The sequence below is a fragment of the Adiantum capillus-veneris genome, chromosome 25 (genome assembly GCF_014529385.1).
Source record: "Adiantum capillus-veneris isolate H3 chromosome 25, ASM1452938v2, whole genome shotgun sequence".
NCBI lineage: Eukaryota > Viridiplantae > Streptophyta > Polypodiopsida > Polypodiales > Pteridaceae > Adiantum > Adiantum capillus-veneris.
The window spans coordinates 109847318-109866048 of NC_140955.1; the positions used below are offsets into that span (position 1 = coordinate 109847318).

General features: G+C 40.2%; 1 protein-coding gene across 1 annotated transcript; it reads right to left on the reverse strand.

Annotated features, from left to right (window-relative positions):
• Positions 1–12423: 12423 nt before the first annotated feature.
• LOC147425460 (uncharacterized) lies at positions 12424–16295 on the reverse strand. Its single transcript, XM_086500070.1, has 2 exons — positions 15729–16295; positions 12424–12573 (listed from the first exon to the last, which is right to left on the reverse strand). Exons 1-2 carry the CDS (start codon positions 16293–16295, stop codon positions 12424–12426), a joined length of 717 nt encoding a protein of 238 aa, XP_086356196.1.
• Positions 16296–18731: the final 2436 nt, after the last annotated feature.

Genomic DNA, 18731 nt, shown 5'->3' on the forward strand with positions numbered 1-18731 from the left:
ATAGTGCAGTGATTTTCACTATTACCGGCACCAGTGTGTTTTTTTCTACAATAAGGAGGAGTTGGTAGCGCGTAAAAATTCTCGAGGAAGCTATTTGCGGGCCGACGACATGAGGTAAGCAGGTGCGTCAGAGGGAATCTAGTGGCATCAGGACGTCGAACGGGGTCAATATTTGCACGTGGATGAATACGGACACAACGTGGTGTTTTTCTTGTGAGAGTTATGCAGAAAGGTCATCATTAGGACCAATTTTTGGGGCCACTTCGCGTGGGTTTCAAGACGCATTATTGAAAAGCTAAGTGCCAGTTGTGTGGATGGATGCAGCAGGGTGACAACTATGCACTGCTAGGTCAGTTTTTGGCCTGTTGGGGGTCCGTTGGAGGTCATCTAAAAGGCCAAGGGTGCCCAAATAATAAAGCTAAGTGTTGGAACTGAAAAAAAAGAGATAAGACCATAGAAAACGTGGAGAGGAGAGGAGGAACAGCCGCAACTGTGTTTTTGCTCATTTTGGAGCCTGTTTTGGCCGTAAACTGCTCATCCGAGGTCGGATTCGAGCACTCTGACATTGTAGACTGGGGTTTTGAGACGTTCCGGACGCGATGGCGCTGTCCATTTTTCCAAATTACTCACTCTTTTTATGTTGTTTTTGCTGTGTAAGTTTCTCCTATGAGCGAAGCTTCCGCTCCAGTTTCTGATTGTATCTGGCATGTTTTACCCATATTGTGTGAGCTATTTGCCCCATTGGTGTTGTCCCAAGATCATTTGTATCTAAACATCAGAATTTCTCCTCTTTTGAGCTGAGTTTTTTGGGTGTGTGTGTGTGTGTCTCTCTGTGTGGAGTGGGTAATTGAGTAGTCTCTCTCCTCTCGCTCCATAGGTGTGTTTCCTGTCTCGGCCAGGTGGGTTGTGTAAGCCAAGTGGTGCCCCATAGTGTGTGTGTGTGTATCTTCCCAAGAGTGTGTGTTGGGTCGTTATAGAGGCGCTATGTGTGTTTTCATCCCGCTCACATTCTTTTGGTGCCCCCACGGAGGATCTTCTTTGAGTACCTTCTGCTTCGAGCTTCAAGCTTCGAGATTCGGGGCTACAGGTTATACTTTATAGGTTACAGGTACAGGTGATTCACATAGGTACAGGTAGCTGGAGTACTGTGATATACTAGAAGTGATGTCACTTGCAGTTGTTGTGGGTATGTATCACTTGGCGTCTATTTGAGCGCATTGTCTGCTGGATTGTACGTTACTTGTGGAAACTGCCATTGTACGCATTTGTGGAACCATACTTGGTTGTATTTGGCAGTCCCAGCCATTTCTGAGACTTGGTCTAGAAGATAGTCATTTCTGAGACTTGACTATACGCGATTTGCATTAGCCTTCGTGTGAGGGTCGATAGCGTGAGGTTTTTATTGAGCTGGGGGATTCTCAAATGTGGAGATCCTTTCGGTGATACAGGTAGCTCGAGCACCCTTTTCGTGACCTTGCCATAGGCTATGTACTAGTGAGTCCTATTTGATGCTCCGGTTCTATTGTTGACAGTTTATGCATACATATACAGTGTGGAGATCCTTTCGGTGATACAGGTAGCTCGAGCACCCTTTTCGTGACCTCGCCATAGACTATGTACTAGTGAGTCCTATTTGATGCTCCGGTTCTATTGTTGACAGTTTATGCACACATATACAGTCTATATTTTGGGTTCCTACTGCTCTACTTTTGGGGAAACTCTGTCAAAATTTTTCCAAGTTATGATGGCTAGTTTTTTGGTCTTTTGAGCCATTTATGCTGTTATGCTGCTGAAATTTTTGCAAAATCAGAGGATAAGACAGGTGTGCTTTCTTGGGAGCTTCATGGTTGTCTTTAATGGATGATCAAAATGGACCTCAATTCACTCCATTTCATTGAACTCAAAGAATCCAGATAAATGTTCATGTGTCCAGGAAGATTTTTTTCCAACAGCGCATAGTTTTTATGTTCGGGCCAAGAAGATTAAGAGAGATCCTAGAATGTCCATTGCCTGTTGTAATTCCGATGATTAATTATGAAAACTCATTTGATGTGCATGTGTTTGTCCTTATCTAAATCTGAGCTCCATTGAAGTTTCTGGGGATTGGGTAGTGAAGAGTTTTGGGTTCTTTTACGTGTGTTCGAAGGGGTTCTCAAAGCATTGTAACTTGGGTAGCCATGGATTTCTCTTATCCAGAGTTTCACAGAAGAAGTGATGAAGATGTGGAAGACTTTTTGGAAAAGATGGAGGTTGCATGCATTAGCAACCAGATTCATGACCTTGCGCAGATATTACGTCTTCTCCAAATTCGTTTGAAGAGTGATGCACGAGTTTGGTCCAAAGCATTTGAAGAGGAGTTGCGTGTGGCTGATCCACCTATAAGATTGAGTTGGGACAATCTAAGGCATGGATTGGAAGTGGAGTTTGTGAAGATAGAAGATCCTGACAAAGTGTGGCAAGAAGTACAAGGTTTGGTGCAGAAGGAATGTGAGCCAGTAGATTCATACATACGTAAGTTCTCATTGGCATGGGAGTAGATGTGCAAGGCCTTAGCACCACAAGTACCCCCGCTTGACATGATGAAGAAGGACAGGTTCTTGGCTGGTCTTTGGGAGAATATACGCTGGAGAGTGGAGCTAAAGAAGCCTAGGACATATGAAGATCCATTGGAGGTAGCAAGGAATAAAGAGTGGAAGTTGAGGAAAATGAGCCAAATAGGGGTGGAGTCTTTGCCCATGAGGTTTGAATTTCATCCTATGGACTCGTTACAAGGTCGCATGCTAGGGGTTCATCACGAACCAGTGGTTCCTGTTACTACTCAGGTTATGCCAAAAGTGGTCACTACATCGGTGCAAGATGATGGGCTAAGGCAAGACATGAGGCAAGTGGTAGATTTGATAAAGAATCTCAGCCTAAACATGCTAGGTCAAGCGGGAAATAATCGAGGTCGAGGGAGGTTTGCAAATCAGCCAGGAGGTGAAGAAAGGCCTAGGAATGGTGTTGGACAAAGCAATGGTAGGTTTTGGAGGCAGACGCCCACATGTTACAATTGTGGAGAGTTGGGTCACATCAGCCCGCAATGTGATAAGCCACCAAGGATGGGGGGACACATGTATCCATTGCCAAGACAGGTGTTAACTAGGTCAAATGATTATGGCATCGAAATTAAGGGAGATGAAGGAACCAGTGGATTATTCCCAGGAGGAAAAGGGAAAGACAAAAGTGCTAAGAGTAGTCACCTTGGAGAAGGCATCAAAGCTAGAGGATACATTAGTGATGCCTATTGGGAAGAGGACCACAGAGGAAAAGGAAGGAAGAAGTGCCCCACGTCCTAGCAAGAAGAAGGGAAAGAGCCATGAAGGCGAGGATGTCAAGGCCAAGAGGAAAAGGAGAGCTCTTCGAAAGTTTCATGTTTCAGATTTTCCACTAGGGGATGGGAAATTAAGCTATGACTTGAAGGAGGATCTGACGAGCAGGAAGGAAGATGCTACTTTTGGGCAGCTTATAGAGATGGTGCCTAAGCTAAAGCGACAGTGGAAGAGGATGGTTAACCCAATGGAGAAAGAGCTAGAGAGAGGTTCAGTAAAGGTGTTGGCAATGGATGAGCTACCAAACATTTGTCCAATAGTAGATGTGTAGCATAAAAGGAAAAATTTGGGACAAGGTTATGTGGATGGCGGAGCCCAAATATGCATCATAACACACTCATGCGTTGAGAAGATAGGTCTCACAGTGGCTGGGGTGTCAGGTTTCCGGATCAGATTGGCAAACCATCAGAAAGTAAAATGTTTGGGAGTTGTAAAGAGCTTAGAAGTGGAAGCATATGATGCAAAGGCAGTGGTTGATTTTCATGTGATGTCAGCAGGGTTGGAGCATATCCTATTATACTGGGCAGACCATGGTTACGTGCAGTGGGAGCTATTCAAGATTGGCGACATGGTACGATTAGCCTCTATGGAAAGACAGGTGCCAAGAAGCTATACAATATGGACACAAGGAAACGATTAGAGGAGATTTATGAAGATGAGGATGGGTCTAGTGATGAAGACTCTTCCACGGTGACAGATGAGGACAGTGATAGCACTACCAGCAGTGATGAGGATGTTGATGTTGCATTTCTTTTGATGGATAAAGAAATCTAGGAGTCTGGTTTAATCGCATTTGCAAATGAATTTGAGGATGAAAGTGAAGGGCCTTATGAAGTGATTGAAGGGATGATGCAAACCAAGGTAGAATTGTCAAAGAAGCAGGAATTGATGACACAAATGATCAGTGGAGACCTCTCAACTATGGAGAAGGAGATATATTGGCACATGCACGTCTATGCCAAAGTAATTGATGGTTTTCTTGGTGAAAATTTGATATATGGCATCTCTACAGATTTTCCTTGGGAACCAGGTGGAAGCTTGATTAAACTCTTGATGCAAGGAATGCCAAGTGTTTTTGTGTGGGATCCAGGTGGAATGAGCATCTACTAGTGTTGTTGCTGCTGAGCATGAATGCTCTAGCAGGCTAGGGGATGGGCAAATTATGTCAGGAGTTTTTGGAGCAAGGGATTGTGCATATGTACATACACACGCATGGTGCATGGAATAAAGGATTGCCCATTTTCCAGAGCCAGGTGGTTACGTGGGGCCCACGTGTGTACAGGTAGGACAGGGTGTACATAGTGCAACGATTTTCACTATTACCAGTACCAGTGTGTTTTTTCTACAATAATGAGGAGTTGGTAGCGCGTAAAAAATTCTCGAGGAAGCTATCCGCGGGCCGACGACATGAGGTAAGCAGGTGCGTCAGATGGCGTCTAGTGGCGTCAAGACGTCGAACGGGGTCAATATTTGCACGTGGATGAATACGAACACAACGTGGGTGTTTTCTTGTGAGAGTTATGCAGAAAGGTCATCATTAGGACCAATTTTTGGGGCCACTTCACGTGGTTGCGAGACGCATTATTGAAAAGCTAAGTGCCAGTTGTGTGGATGGATGCAGCAGGGTGACAACTATGCACTGCGAGGTCAGTTTTTGGCCTGTTCGGGGTCCGTTTGAGATCATCTAAAAGGCCAAGGGTGCCCAAATAATAAAACTAAGTGTGGGAACTGAAAAAATAGAGAGAAGACCAGAGAAAACATGGAGAAGAGAGGAGGAACAGCCGCAACTGTGTTTTTGCTCATTTTGGAGCCTGTTTTGGCCGTAAACTGCTCATCCGAGGTCGGATTTGAGCACTTTGACATTGTAGACTGAGGTTTTGAGCCGTTCCGGACGCGATGGTGCTGTCCATTTTTCCAAATTCCTCACTCTTTTTATGTTGTTTTTGCTGTGTAAGTTTCTCCTATGAGCGAAGCTTCCGCTCCCGTTTCTGATTATATCTGGCATGTTTTACCCATATTGTGTGAGCTATTTGCCTCATTGGTGTTGGCCCAAGCTCATTTATATCTAAACATCAGAAGTTCTCCTCTTTTGAGCTGAGTTTTTTGGGTGTGCGTGTGTGTGTCTCTCTCTGTGTGGAGTGGGTAATTGAGTAGTCTCTCTCCTCTCGCTCCATAGGTGTGTTTCCTGTCTCGGCCAGGTGGGTTGTGTAAGCCGAGTGGTGCCCCATAGTGTGTGTGTGTGTGTGTATCTTCCCAAGAGTGTGTGTCGGGTCGTTATAGAGGTGCTGTGTGTGTTTTCATCCCGCTCACACCGTGTGTGTGATGGTTTTTTAGGCTATTTTCAATTGAAGATTGCTCTTAGAGACCGAACAAATACAACTTTCATTACGGCATGGGGTTGTTATTGCTACTGAGTATTCCTATTTGGGTTGTCAAATGAACCATATTTCTATCAAGAGAGATGAAATTGGGTATTGGAACCATTCATTGGTAGTTGTGTTAAAGCTTTTACGGACGACTTCTGTGTCTACAATAGTAGGGCCAAACACCATGAGAAGCTACAGATGGTATTGGTTCGATATGATGAATGTGAAGGACAAGTAAATCCAAAGAAATTTCATCTTGTACAACCAAGGTTGAAGTTATTGGGTCATATGGTGTCAGAAAATGGCATTGAGGCTGATCCAAACAAGGTTAAGTCTATTATTCTTCTTCCATCACCTATGAGTAAAAAGCAATTGGCAACCTTTATACACAAAGTGAAGTACATGGCATGGTTTATTCCATTGTCTTCACAGCTTCTTTATCCATTACAACAAGTGGCTAATCATGATCCGTTGCAATGGGATGACAAGTGTGAAGAAGTGTTTCAAGAGGTGAAGGAGGGGTTAGGGGGGCTATCATCCATGCAAGCTCCTGATTGGGGCAAGTGTTTTATGTAAATCCATCACTAGGGGATGATGCCATTGGATCCATGCTATTGCAAAAGGGGAAGGGCAGCCATTATATGAGGCCAGTGTATTGTGCAAGCCGAGTGAAGTTGGTAGCCGAAAGAAAATTGTTGGAAGTAGAGCTAGTGATGGCGAGTGTAATATTTGCTTGTCGATGATTTTGTCATTACTTGCTACCACAACCTTTTGTTTTCTTGACGAGTTATGCATTTTTGCCACAATTAATTAATGGCACTAACATGTCAAATGTGGTCAAGAAATGGGTAATTGAGCTGCAAGAGTTTGAGTTCTATTTTTTAGTGGAAGACAATACAAGAGCTACCGTAGTTGATTTGTTGACTTACAAGGAGAATCCCCTCCTTGTTAAGGAAAAGGTGATGAGAAGGGTAGTTAAAGAAGTGCCACAGATCAGCAATGCACATGTGTTGTTCTTTGATGGCTCATACAGAAAGAGCCATGATGCGGCTTCAAGGGGTATAGCACTTTATGGTCCAGAGGGGAAGCTAGTATGCCAGAGAGGGTTCAAATTGGATGCGCATAGTAACAATGAGGCTGAATATACTACTTTGGAAGCTAGATCACACATTTGTTTGAAGCATGGGATTAAAAGGTTGAGCATAAAAGGTGATGCCTTGTTAGTTGTGAAGCAAGTGTTTGGGTGTGTGGAGAAGAGCAAGAACACCTCATTGAAGGAAATGTGTTTCAGAATTAAAGGCCTATTATAAAAATTTGAAGCATGGAGAATCAGACACATTGAGCGTGCTCTAAATGGAGAGGCACATGAAGCAACTCAAAGCATGATTGAGGAGCTATTTGTGTTGAGGACCAATTTACCTCTTTATGATGGCCGAGAAAGTTTGGCTCAAGAAGAGGAGATTTTGCTAACAAGAATCATTCTAAGGACATTCAGAATTCTAAGAAGTATGGTTTTGTGCATAGACAATACAGGTACAAATTGATTGGTGATGTCTTGTACATGAAAGGGGCTGATCTTGTGTTGAGACGTGTACCTTTGCGGAAGGAGCTTTATAGAGTGTTGGAAGAGAATCATGAAGGCGCATGTGCCAGACATTTTTCTCTAAAGATCACCTTGCATAAGATCTTGCAAGAGGGGTATGTATGGCCTAGTTTGCACAAGGATGTTCACCATTGGTGTAGGTCTTGCAACAGGTGTCAAGAATTCGGGAAGAGAGTGTTGAAGCTAGAGCTACAAAAAACTATTATGGCGTTTGATGTGTTTGAAAAGTGGGGGATTGATGAAATCGGCCCGTTACCTATCACAAGCAGAGGCAAAAGCTATATTTTGACTGCAGAGGCTATAGCAGTGAAACAAATCACTACAAAGGATGTGGCAAAATTTGTGTACAATGAATTATGTTGCAAGTTTGGGGTGCCACTAGAGCTATTAGACTTTTTATGCGCAAAGATGAAGATTAGGCACCAGCATACCACTCCTTATTATCCACAATGTAATGGCTTAAAGGACAGATTCAATGGTGAGTTGGTACAAATTCTTTCAAAAGTGACAAAGCACCAAGAAAAGAATTGGGTTTTGGAATTGCCTAGTGCATTATGTGCTTATCGTACTTTGGTAAAGACAGGAACAGGGTTTACTCCATTTCATTTGGTATGTGGAAAGGAAGCACTATTGCCTGTGGAAGTAGAGTTGCCTGTGGTCAAAGATGCTAGAAATGTTTCTTGGGCACTCCAGTGATGCATTCAAAGAGAGGCTCTTACAATTACAAGAGGTTCAGCTGGATAGGATGAGCGCATTGGAACACTATGGACAGATGCAAGATAAGGCTTTAGCAAAGATAACTGAAAAGGTCAAAAGTAAGCGTATCAAGAAACATGACTTGGTTTTGTGCTACAACAGTAAGCTGGACAAGACATTCCAAAATAAATTTCAAATTAAGTGGGAAGGCCCTTTGAAGGTAGTGTGTTTTCTAAATGGTACATATCAGCTGGCTAACCTGGATGGGATTCTACATAAGTCAAGGGTAAATGGATTGCATCTTAAATTATATCATGCTAGATTGATGATTGTGGAGTAAGATGAGCTGTCTGCAGAACAAGTAATGTCTGTGAGGGATGATGAGACCTCTTACGCGGCGAGTCTCATATCTCTTTTTGCTGCTACTGATCATGAATGAGCTAGCAGGCTAGGGGATGGGCAAATTATGTTAGGAGTTTTTTGGAAGAGTGATTGCACATATGTACATATACATGCATGGTGCATCGGATAAAGGATTGCCCATTTTCCAGAGCCAGGTGGTTACATGGGGCCCACATGTGTACAGGTAGGACATCGTGTACACAGTACATCGATTTTCATTATCACTAGTACTAGTTTGTTTTTTCTATAATAATGAGGAATTGATAGCACGTAATAGTTTTCAAGGAAGCTATTTGTGGGCCGAAGACATGAGGTAAGGAGGTGCTTTGGATGGCATCTAGTGGTGTCAAAAGGTCGAATGGGGTCAAGACTTGCACGTGGATAAGTATAGACACAACTAGTGTTTTCTTGTGATGAATTATGCAAAAAGTTCATCATGAGAATTGTATTGGGGGCCCACTTCATGTGATTGCGAGATGCATTATGAAAAAACTTGAGTGCCAGGTGTGTGGATGGATGTAGAAGGGTGACAAAAATGCACTGCGTGGTCATTTTTTGGCCTGTTTTCGGGTCCGTTTGAGGTCAATAAAAAGGCCAAAGGTGTCCAAGGGATAAAGTGAAGCATGGACACTGAAAAACCGGACAAAAGGACCAGGAAAACATGTATAGAAGAGGAGGAACAACCGCAACGTCTCAGTTTTTGCTGTTTTCGGAGCCTGTTTTGGCCATAAACAGCTCATTCTAGGTCGGATTTGAGCACTTCGGTATTGTAGATTGGGGCTTTTGGCTGCTTCAAACGCAATGGTGCTGTCCATTTTGCCAAATTTCTCACGTTTTCCTACTATTTTGGCTGCGAAGTCTCTGCTCCAATTTGTGATTGTATCTAGAATATCTCATCCATATTGTGTGAGCTATTTGCCCCATTGGTGCTGGCCCAAGCTGAATTTCATATAAACATCAGAAATATTCCTCCTTTGAACTGAGTTTTTTGGGTGTGTGTGTGCGCGCCTCTGTGTTGAGTGGGAAAATGAATAGAGTCTCTCCTCTCACTCCATCGGTGTGTTCCCTATCTCGGCCAGGTGGGTTGTGTAAGCCAAGTGGTGCCCCATAGTGTGTGTGTGTGTGTGTGTGTATCATCCCTCGAGTGTGTTTGGGTGATTATAGCGGTGTTGTGTGTGTTTCCATACCGCTCACACCGTTACTTATAATGAAGCTATCTCTTCACCACAAAAGGATCAATGGCAAGAGGCTATGGAAGCAAAGTATGATTCTCTTATCTCTAAAGGTACATGGATACTAACTGAGCTACCTCTAAAGGTAAAAGCAGATGGATTTTTTGACAATTTCAAGGCATGTTTAGTTGCAAAAGGTTACTCCCATGTTGTTGGTGTTGATTATTAAGAGACCTTTTCATCAGTTGTTCACATTACAAGTGTTCGCGTTTTATTGGCATTTGCTATTCAATTTGACTTAGAAGTTGATCAAATGGATGTGTGAACTCATTTTTGAACGGTGATTTGGAAGAGCAAATTTATATGTAACAGCCAAAAGAGTTTGTTAGTTCAGAAGACCTTGTTTCTCAACTCCACAAGGCACTATATGGTCTCAAACAAGCTTCGCGGATGTGGTTTACAAAATTTGATATTTTTCTCACCGAAGGATTCATCTCTTGCTCTTGAGACCTCAGCTTATACATAAAATACCAAGGTAGCAGTCTTGTGATTCTTGCTCTCTATGTGGATGATACCATCCTTGTTTCCAATGATTTGGGATTTCTTCAGCAAGTGAAAAAGTTATTGTCTTTTGTATTTTATATGGTGGATTTTAGAGAGATTCACTCGTGTCTTGGCATTCAAATTCAACAAAACCGTACAAAAGTTATTTTACTCCTTTGTCAACCAAAGTTTATTGCAGATACTATTCAAAAAATTTGTATGGAATCTGCACATTGGCCAAAGAACACTTCTTATAGTGGCGGTCAACTTGTCACAAATCAACCTTATACTAACTTGATTGGATGTCTTCAGTTTGTTGGCATGAACACTCATCCCTCATATTTTGTTTGTTGCTAATTATCTTGGGCAACATCTTGCATGTCCTTCTCTTAAGCATTGGTTTGCAGCAAAGCATGTATTGAAATACTTAAAAGGCACTACAAATTTTGGTTTGTTCTATTAACGACAACTGACATCAAATTCTATGCAATCTCTTTCTCTTTTCGGTTACAAAAATGCAGACTGGGCAAGTTCACACTTATCTATGCCATCTACTAGTCGAAATTGGTTCTTTATAAGGGTTCTCTTGTTTCTTGGACCAGCAAGAAACAACTTTGTGTTGTAGTTTCTACGATTGAGTCAGAATATGATGTAGCATCATTTGCAGCTCGTGATTTGATCTGGCTTTGATAAGTGTTGCACACCCTTGTGGTGTGACAACCAAAGTGCTATTAATCTTGCAAAAGACAATGTTCAACATAATACGTCAAAGCACATTGTTATCCATTATCATTATGTCAGGTATGAAGTAAGCAAAGGCACTATAATGGTTGAAAAAGATAGAATATGATGTAGCATCATTTGCAGCTCGTGATTTGATCTGGCTTTGATAAGTGCTGCACACCCTTGTGGTGTGACAACCAAAGTGCTATTAATCTTGCAAAAGACAATGTTCAACATAATATGTCAAAGCACATTGTTATCCATTATCATTATGTCAGGTATGAAGTAAGCAAAGGCACTATAATGGTTGAAAATTATCCAAGTGACCAGATGATTATATACATTCTTACTAATGGCCTCAACAAGTCACATTTCATCCTCTTGTGCTCGGAGCTTGGAGTTTCTTCGGCCTCACTCTTTCTATATTAGCTTCTTTGCTATTGTGATAGCTTTGTACATATGGCATCATAATCCTATAGGTACCATGCACTATCCACACTCCACACTTGCACACTATGATCTCTGAGTTACTTGTATATTTGTACATAGATACAAGATTCACTTTCACATCATCATTGCTGGTTCATATTTTCATTTTGTATAGGGGCTTGGGTTTTCCTTTGAACTCTCCAAGGGTTTTTCATCCAAAGCTAGAGGCCTTTTTTTCAGTGGGGGTGTTGGATCTAGATATGGATTACTAGTCAACTTGGTCTCACCTATATTTGTATTGTATCCTCAATATGAATCAGTCTTTGGGAGCATACATGTTGTGTCTCTCTCTTTCTCTCTACATCTTAACAATATTTAGGGTGGGAGGAAATTGCTCAATTTTGATCCCTCTATCATACTTGAGGTACCCCTATTAACTAAGATCTAAGGCATTGGCTTAACCAAAGACAGAATAGCTAAAAGTGGAAACACTATCTAAACTATTGAACAACTACACCTACAACCTAGTCATTCCATTACGGCCCTTAAGGGATTTCAATATGGAACATGTCTTATCATTGATATCAGTTGCAATACAACTCTATGTGAGTTGTGGAAAGACCATTGGACATTGTCAAAATCCTCAAAGGTTAAACCCTTATATTGAACTAGGTTTGTAGAAAAACATATCTCTCATGATAGGGGTAGAGAAGGAGCGCACAAGTCTCAAAATCAATATTGGCTATCCAACTCCTTATGTCAAAATTAGTTCTCAAAAGTGAGAGATAATTGGATCAACCACCTCCACTTTATGTTGGAAATCTAACTTATAGTCATGTATTAATAATGTACAAAAAAATACAAAAAACATTTATCAACTATACCAAAAATCTACAGAAAAACACAGAGAACAGTTTGATGGGAAGGTAAACCTCAAGGATGCAAGGACAATAGATTTATTAATCTCTTTTTTCCAATATTTAAGAATTTCAACACGGACTCATCATCTAGGGAATATAATCTTTCCTTTGAAGAAGGCCATCCTCTACAAAGGTGGCCACCCTAAAGCCATTGCAATTGAAAATTCTCAACAATGAAGGGAGTTGAGGTTCATCCTCCCTCTAATTTTTTGTTTCTAGCTCTTCCCTATCAACTTTTATCTCCTTCCCTTCTTCCACAACATCCTCCTCCTCTATAACCTCTTCAATTACCGCTTCACACTCTTTTTTTGTGGATGGAGGCATGTTGAGAATGTTGAAGGTTTTGTCATCCTGAAGAGATAGTAGTTCAAGAATTTTGTTTAATATATACCTTAATATCCTCAAGATAATTATATATTTGTCCACAAGGGCGACGTTGTGAGAGTGGTCTAAACATATGTATGCATCTTGGAAGAGCTCAAATAAAACATATTCAGCAACCTGTTGCATACATGCCAGGGTACCACTTGTCCAATTTTTGCACAAGAAGGACGCATGTAAATTAAAAAAAATTGTGTCTCCCTTACGTGAAAATGTTCTAGTCAAATGGTTGCTTGATTGCACTATTTTCATGTAAGGGGAGCACAAGTTATGAAAAAAAGATGTTTCCCACTTGCAAAAAGTTAGACTAGCATTAGGGAAATTTTGGACTCTCAAAGGGGCCATATGAGGACTTTGACTTTCTCTCTCTTGTCCATAATGGGTGCATGGTTAAAATTTTATTAATGAAATCAAAACTTGACAAACCTTTTGGATTTAGATTGTACTCATGAAGATCTATTCATTGATATATAGCATGCGATCAGATATCATTTTTTGATGTGACAACTGCGTATTATAAATGGAATTTCTCCCCACATTTCAGTTTCAGTGGGGAGGCCATAGCTTCTACAAGTCAAATCCAAATTTATCGGAGTTTGGGGATTTAGAACTTACTTTCTAAGATCTTTCCATTGATAGGGTTTTGACAAATCGTTTATGTACTTCACCGGGTGCCCACTTTGGACAAGAGAGGAAAAGTCAAACCTCCTTATAGGGCCCCTTTGAGAGTCCAAAGTTCCCTAATGTGTGAACCTTTTCCAGATGCTCTATTTTTTCGCAAGGGGTAAACAAGTTTACAAGATTTTGTAAAAAAAACACGTGCAAAGGAGTATGAGAAAATAAACTTGAAGCTTGGACTAATCACTTTTCTCATTTAGTGGCATAGTGCCCAACTCTAGACTATGTCGTAGATGTTTTTGCACCTTGACGACTTGACTTATTCTCTTAAGCTCTCTAAAAATTGTGACTCAATAATGTATGAGTTTAAGTATTCCAATAGAGGTTGTTCAATGGACCAATGGTCCAACTAGAAGTGAAGGCTTTATTTGCCATACCTATGTAGGGATGATCTTCCTTTTGGGTTGTTGGTCCTTTGGAGGTCCTTAAGGAAGTTTAGGAGAAGCTTTGCACTTTAACACTAGTTTGTACCAAAACAGGACACGTAAGTGTCCTTTTTTTACAAATTTAAATTAAATGCTACTGGCATTAGATAGTTTATTTAAGAAAACCCTCTTGATATTCTTAAATATGTTAGCTAGAGGGTTTTTTTAAAAATATAACCTTGCATTTTAGAATCTACCATGATCAAGAACTATACTCATCAATTTGACCTCGTAAGACTACGATTGATGGTTTTAAGAAATCGACTTTATAAGCTCAAGAAGAATGAACGACCTTGTAAAAAACTTTAGTGTCTTTTTCCACAATTTTGCTATAGATAATTGAAAGTTTCATGTGCAAAAAAATTGACTTGGGAGTATATAAAATAAGGAAAGTTCTAGGTGTTTGATATAGCGATTTCAAACATATTGTTGTATACAAAGAAAAATATGTTTTTGATGTATTTGTGAGTTTTAGAAAGTGATGCATTGCTTACCCTTTCCATCTAGGACTCAACGTGGCAAATAGAAGGGCTTTGGTATGCAACAATTATCGGATTATTTTAAATATTGAAAGCAGCATAAGAGAGAACTTTGAAATTTTCATTATTGAGACATAAGCATTCAAAACCTCAAATAATGTCAAACATTCTATGTAGATCAACTAAATGTATCAAAGTACATGGTACATACACAACTGGGGTGCCCAAAACCTTGTTTTAATGTCATTATGGAGAACTCAAGATTTTCAAGAGTTTTTCATGATAAAAAATTCGATAGAGTTCAAGCAACGAGATTTAATTGAGTTAGGGAGCCCGAAAAATACGTAGTTTCTTGTTTCAACATATAAAGTCATTTGTAGTTGTCAAATTGCACTAGAATAGCCCCAATTCCATGAGGGAGCTTTGGAAGACCAAAATTATGCTCTAATTCAGCACATGCTCAAGTATGAAATTATGTCTATAACTTGTGTGTGACTTGGAAACTTGTCTTTAAAGTGCATTCCATTGTTTTGTAACACTAAGTGCTAACATTTGGATTTTATAAACATAAAAAGGGTCATCTCTACAAAAAGATATAAGAATTTATGATTTTTTTGGTAAAACAACTTGAAATTTTACTAAAATTTATGACTTAGAACTTAAAGGAATTCTATCCATACGGATTGTAGTTTGACATGGAGAAAAATTGAGTGTTTTCTTTCCCTCATGCCCAACCTATGGTAGAAGCAAGGTGTAAAAAACTTCTTTCTAGCTTGACAAATAAATTGCCAAAACTTGGAAGGAAAACAGGACACTTTAGTGTCTCAAGACACTTAAGTGTCCAATTACAGAACTAGTGTTAAAGCATTGAACTTCTGATGCTTTTCCTTCATAGCTTCCTTGGCTATGTTGTTGCTCAATTTTGGTTTGCCACTTCATTTGAACTTTTTCTTGCCTTGGTGGTTCTTGTGTCTTTCTACACTTATTGGGTTTTATTGATGGCACTGTTTACTGCTTTGGTCGCCATATGAAGACTGTCTCAATTGATCTTCCTTTTTGTTGCTTCGACCTCCATATGTAGACAAGATTTTGTGGAAGAGCATTAGAAGTGTTTGGGTTGCTCTCCTTCGTTCATTGTTGCAATTGTTGTGGATTTGATCGTGAAGTTTGCTTAATGGTTTGATGCTTCTTTGGTTAGTTGTAGGAAGTCTGCTCCACCTTGTAGGCTTGATGTGGTGGTTGATGGTCAAAATTGATTTCCTTCATAATATCCTTGTGCTCGTAAAGACTTGAGAGTTGTAAGTCATCCTATTGATTTGTTTGAGTGAACCTGATTTCTGTTAATCTAGCAAGGTGTCTCATCTTTGTTGATCTTCTAATGTTGTATTAGTGCTTTTGGCAGCAACACTGGTCTTCTTGCAGTCCTTTGTTGACCTTGATCAAAGTGGTATTTGGGTTGGTAGATCTTTTTCTTGCTTGAGTGTTGAACCCATGTCGATGACCCATTTGATGTAGAGGCTTTGTCCTTGGTTTCTTTTTTTACCTTGGGGAGTTTCTCGTTGAGGTTGTCCTTGCCCTTGTCCAGTGTCACTAGCTTCTTACTTGATTCATCTGTGCTCAAAGTACAATCATTGGGGAGTTGCTCGTTGAGGTTGGCCTTGCCCTTGTCCAGTGTCACTGGCTTCTTACTTGATTCATATGTGCTCAAAGTACAGTCTTTGTGGTCCTTGTTTGTAGGCACTAGCATATCAATAGAGTTATAGGTAATTGAGTAATTATGCACCTTCATCCAATAAATTCCTAGTATTAAATCTTCTTTAAGCGTCGTAGGAGCCATTACATGGAAATGACATGCTACCAATTGTGAGCCAATGCTGAGATAAGTTTTAGTCACACCTATACATTCTCCTCGGGAATTTGTATATGTAGTCATGCTCTTAGGAGAAATGTCGAGAGGAGGTTCTTTCAAGAGTATCCACGTACCATAGGACATGTAATTATGCTCTACCTGTGCATCCAACAAAGTTAAGCATGGTACTTTCTTGTCCTTGCTTTGAATGTCCAAATATATTCTTCTTGTTGTTGCACTATTTTGAGTTGCATCTGACATGCCCTATTGTTGAAGATGTTTGTCCTTTGTTGTATTGGTTATCTCGTGGATTGTCAAAATTTATGGCTTCATTCCTTGAAGCATGTGGTATCTGAGCAATATGTTCTTGTTTCATTCTTAGCTATTTCTTTTCAGGTTTGGCCAAAGGTAGTTTTACTGGTACTTTTGGCTCTATGAACTTGATGGAGTTACCTTTGAGAGAGAAATTATGTTCCTCAAGACATCTACCATTGAAGTACTAATTCCTCCCTGAGTTGAGTAGCTGCCATAACTTTGAACCTTGTAGGCACTAGGTGTGAATCAATGATAACATCAACTGATATTGTCCCTATGGACTCAACAATTAAATCCCTCATGATGGAAATAAGCTTGAGATTTACATTAATTTTGGGTTCACCTATAAGTATCCATGTGCTATACCACATCAAATTCAATTGCATTCACGATCCACTAGTGTATAGCACTTTACTTGAAGCTTGTTTGAGCTTTGAATCTATAACTCTATCCATGGAACCACTAAAGCATTTTCCTTTTTATGTGGGCATTCAAGAAATATGTGTTGGATGTCACAATGCACACATTTAAGTATATCATCATATGAGCACTTGGGGATATCATTGTATAATCGGAATTTGGCTTGTATTGCCTCTTCATTTCTCCACAAATCTAGTTGACAATGAAACTCTATAGGAGAGGACTCATGTCGAGGTAGCTGAATTAGTGAAGTGTCTAGTTCTACATGGGTATTGAGTACTTCAATAATCAAAAGGGATTCCCCCTTGCCCATGCTACTTCAACACCTCCGCCGACTGTTGTTGTTGGGTCATGAAGTTGTCAGCATTTGTATTTGGGGTTCCAAGTGTGTTAACCTATGATGACTCTGCTTCCAATGTAGTAGGATGTTCCATGATAACTTCAAGAGTAATTTTCCACAATGTTAAACTATGGTAATTCAGATACTTGAGCTTTTATGGTTGTACAAGCTTCAGCTTTAGCTTCATCTCTGGTTTCTTTCCTATTTATCCTTGAAGCTCCATCTTGTCCTTGTTGTAGTTGAATATCTTGGTCTTGAGATGAGGGTGTAGCATGATTTGAATTTGTAGGCTAGTCTCCCTCTTTACTTATTACAACGTCAATTGATTTTTGAGTAGGAAAAAGTTGGTTTACATCAATGGTTGAGTTGTGGTTTGTTGATGTTTATCTGTAGCATCTGAAGGGGTGACCTCATTTGACAGTTGTGGCTCTTTGTCTAATGTTAGCTTTGTACGGTACACATAATTCAAATGCACACTATGTAGACCAAGAAGGGAAACTGTACAAAAAAGATCAATCTATGTCTGAACTACCCACATACTAGCTCATAGAAGTGAGTCTACTGATAGATCAGAAAGGATGGTTCATTTCAGAGGAAAGAATCTCTTATAGCCCATCCTCTCTAGGGCTGAAGGATATTACCCTAGTGAACTTAGAAATTTGATCAGAGCCAAACTCTCCTCCATCGGAAATCAAGCTTCAATGTTGTGACCAAACAAACATATACTTCGACCAAAATAGTCGTAGATATAGATGAGAGTCTAGCATCTATGATGCATTGGGTCCTGAAACCACAGAAGCTCATATCATAGGAGACCCATGGGATAGACAATATTAGGGCAAAGATAATTCTATCTATAGCTTAACTTGGGGACTAATTTGTCATGTTTCACGAAGATACATAGGAAACTATGTTGAAGGTTTACAGATGCCCAATGTCAATAGTGCTACCCAAAGTATACCTTCACGGTCCCAAAAGGTGAGACTAAACCAGAGCCAAACAATCTTAAACTCTTACAATGAAGTAGGCTATAGTGATCACGCTAGGAAGGGGGGAGCTGCAAATCCTTCAAGATCAGCTCTATTACCAAGAAATGCTACACCAGCTAGAAGCCCTAGAGCCTCTAAACAACAAACCCCTTCAAAGCAAAAACTAGTGAAAGATCATATGGTTGTTGGAATTTTCTAATTGAACCAGATTCCATCGGAGTCTACAGACAAATGCTTCTATGAAGATCATCAAGGACAAAAGCTTCAACTAATTTCCACAAGTCAGAGTCAAAAGCCAACAAAGCTCATAGTGTTTAAACAGTTACATGTGATCAAACTAACATATGCATATCAAGATGCACATGGTAACGAATATCACCAAGATCATGACCTTGTAGAAGCCCCTAGGGATGCTAAACCTAAAGTCAAGGACTATTTGAAGATGATGCAAAGCCTCAATCTACCAGAACAGGTAACAAAAACGTCAAAGTCAATGGGAGAAAAAATTTAGAAAGCTACACAAACGTCACCACCAAAATCTCCTCCAAAGAGACAGATTTTGCCAAAAAGTACGGTGGATCTTCTAAGATCAAGAGTTACTCAGATGCAGGTGGACAATGCTCAACAATTGCA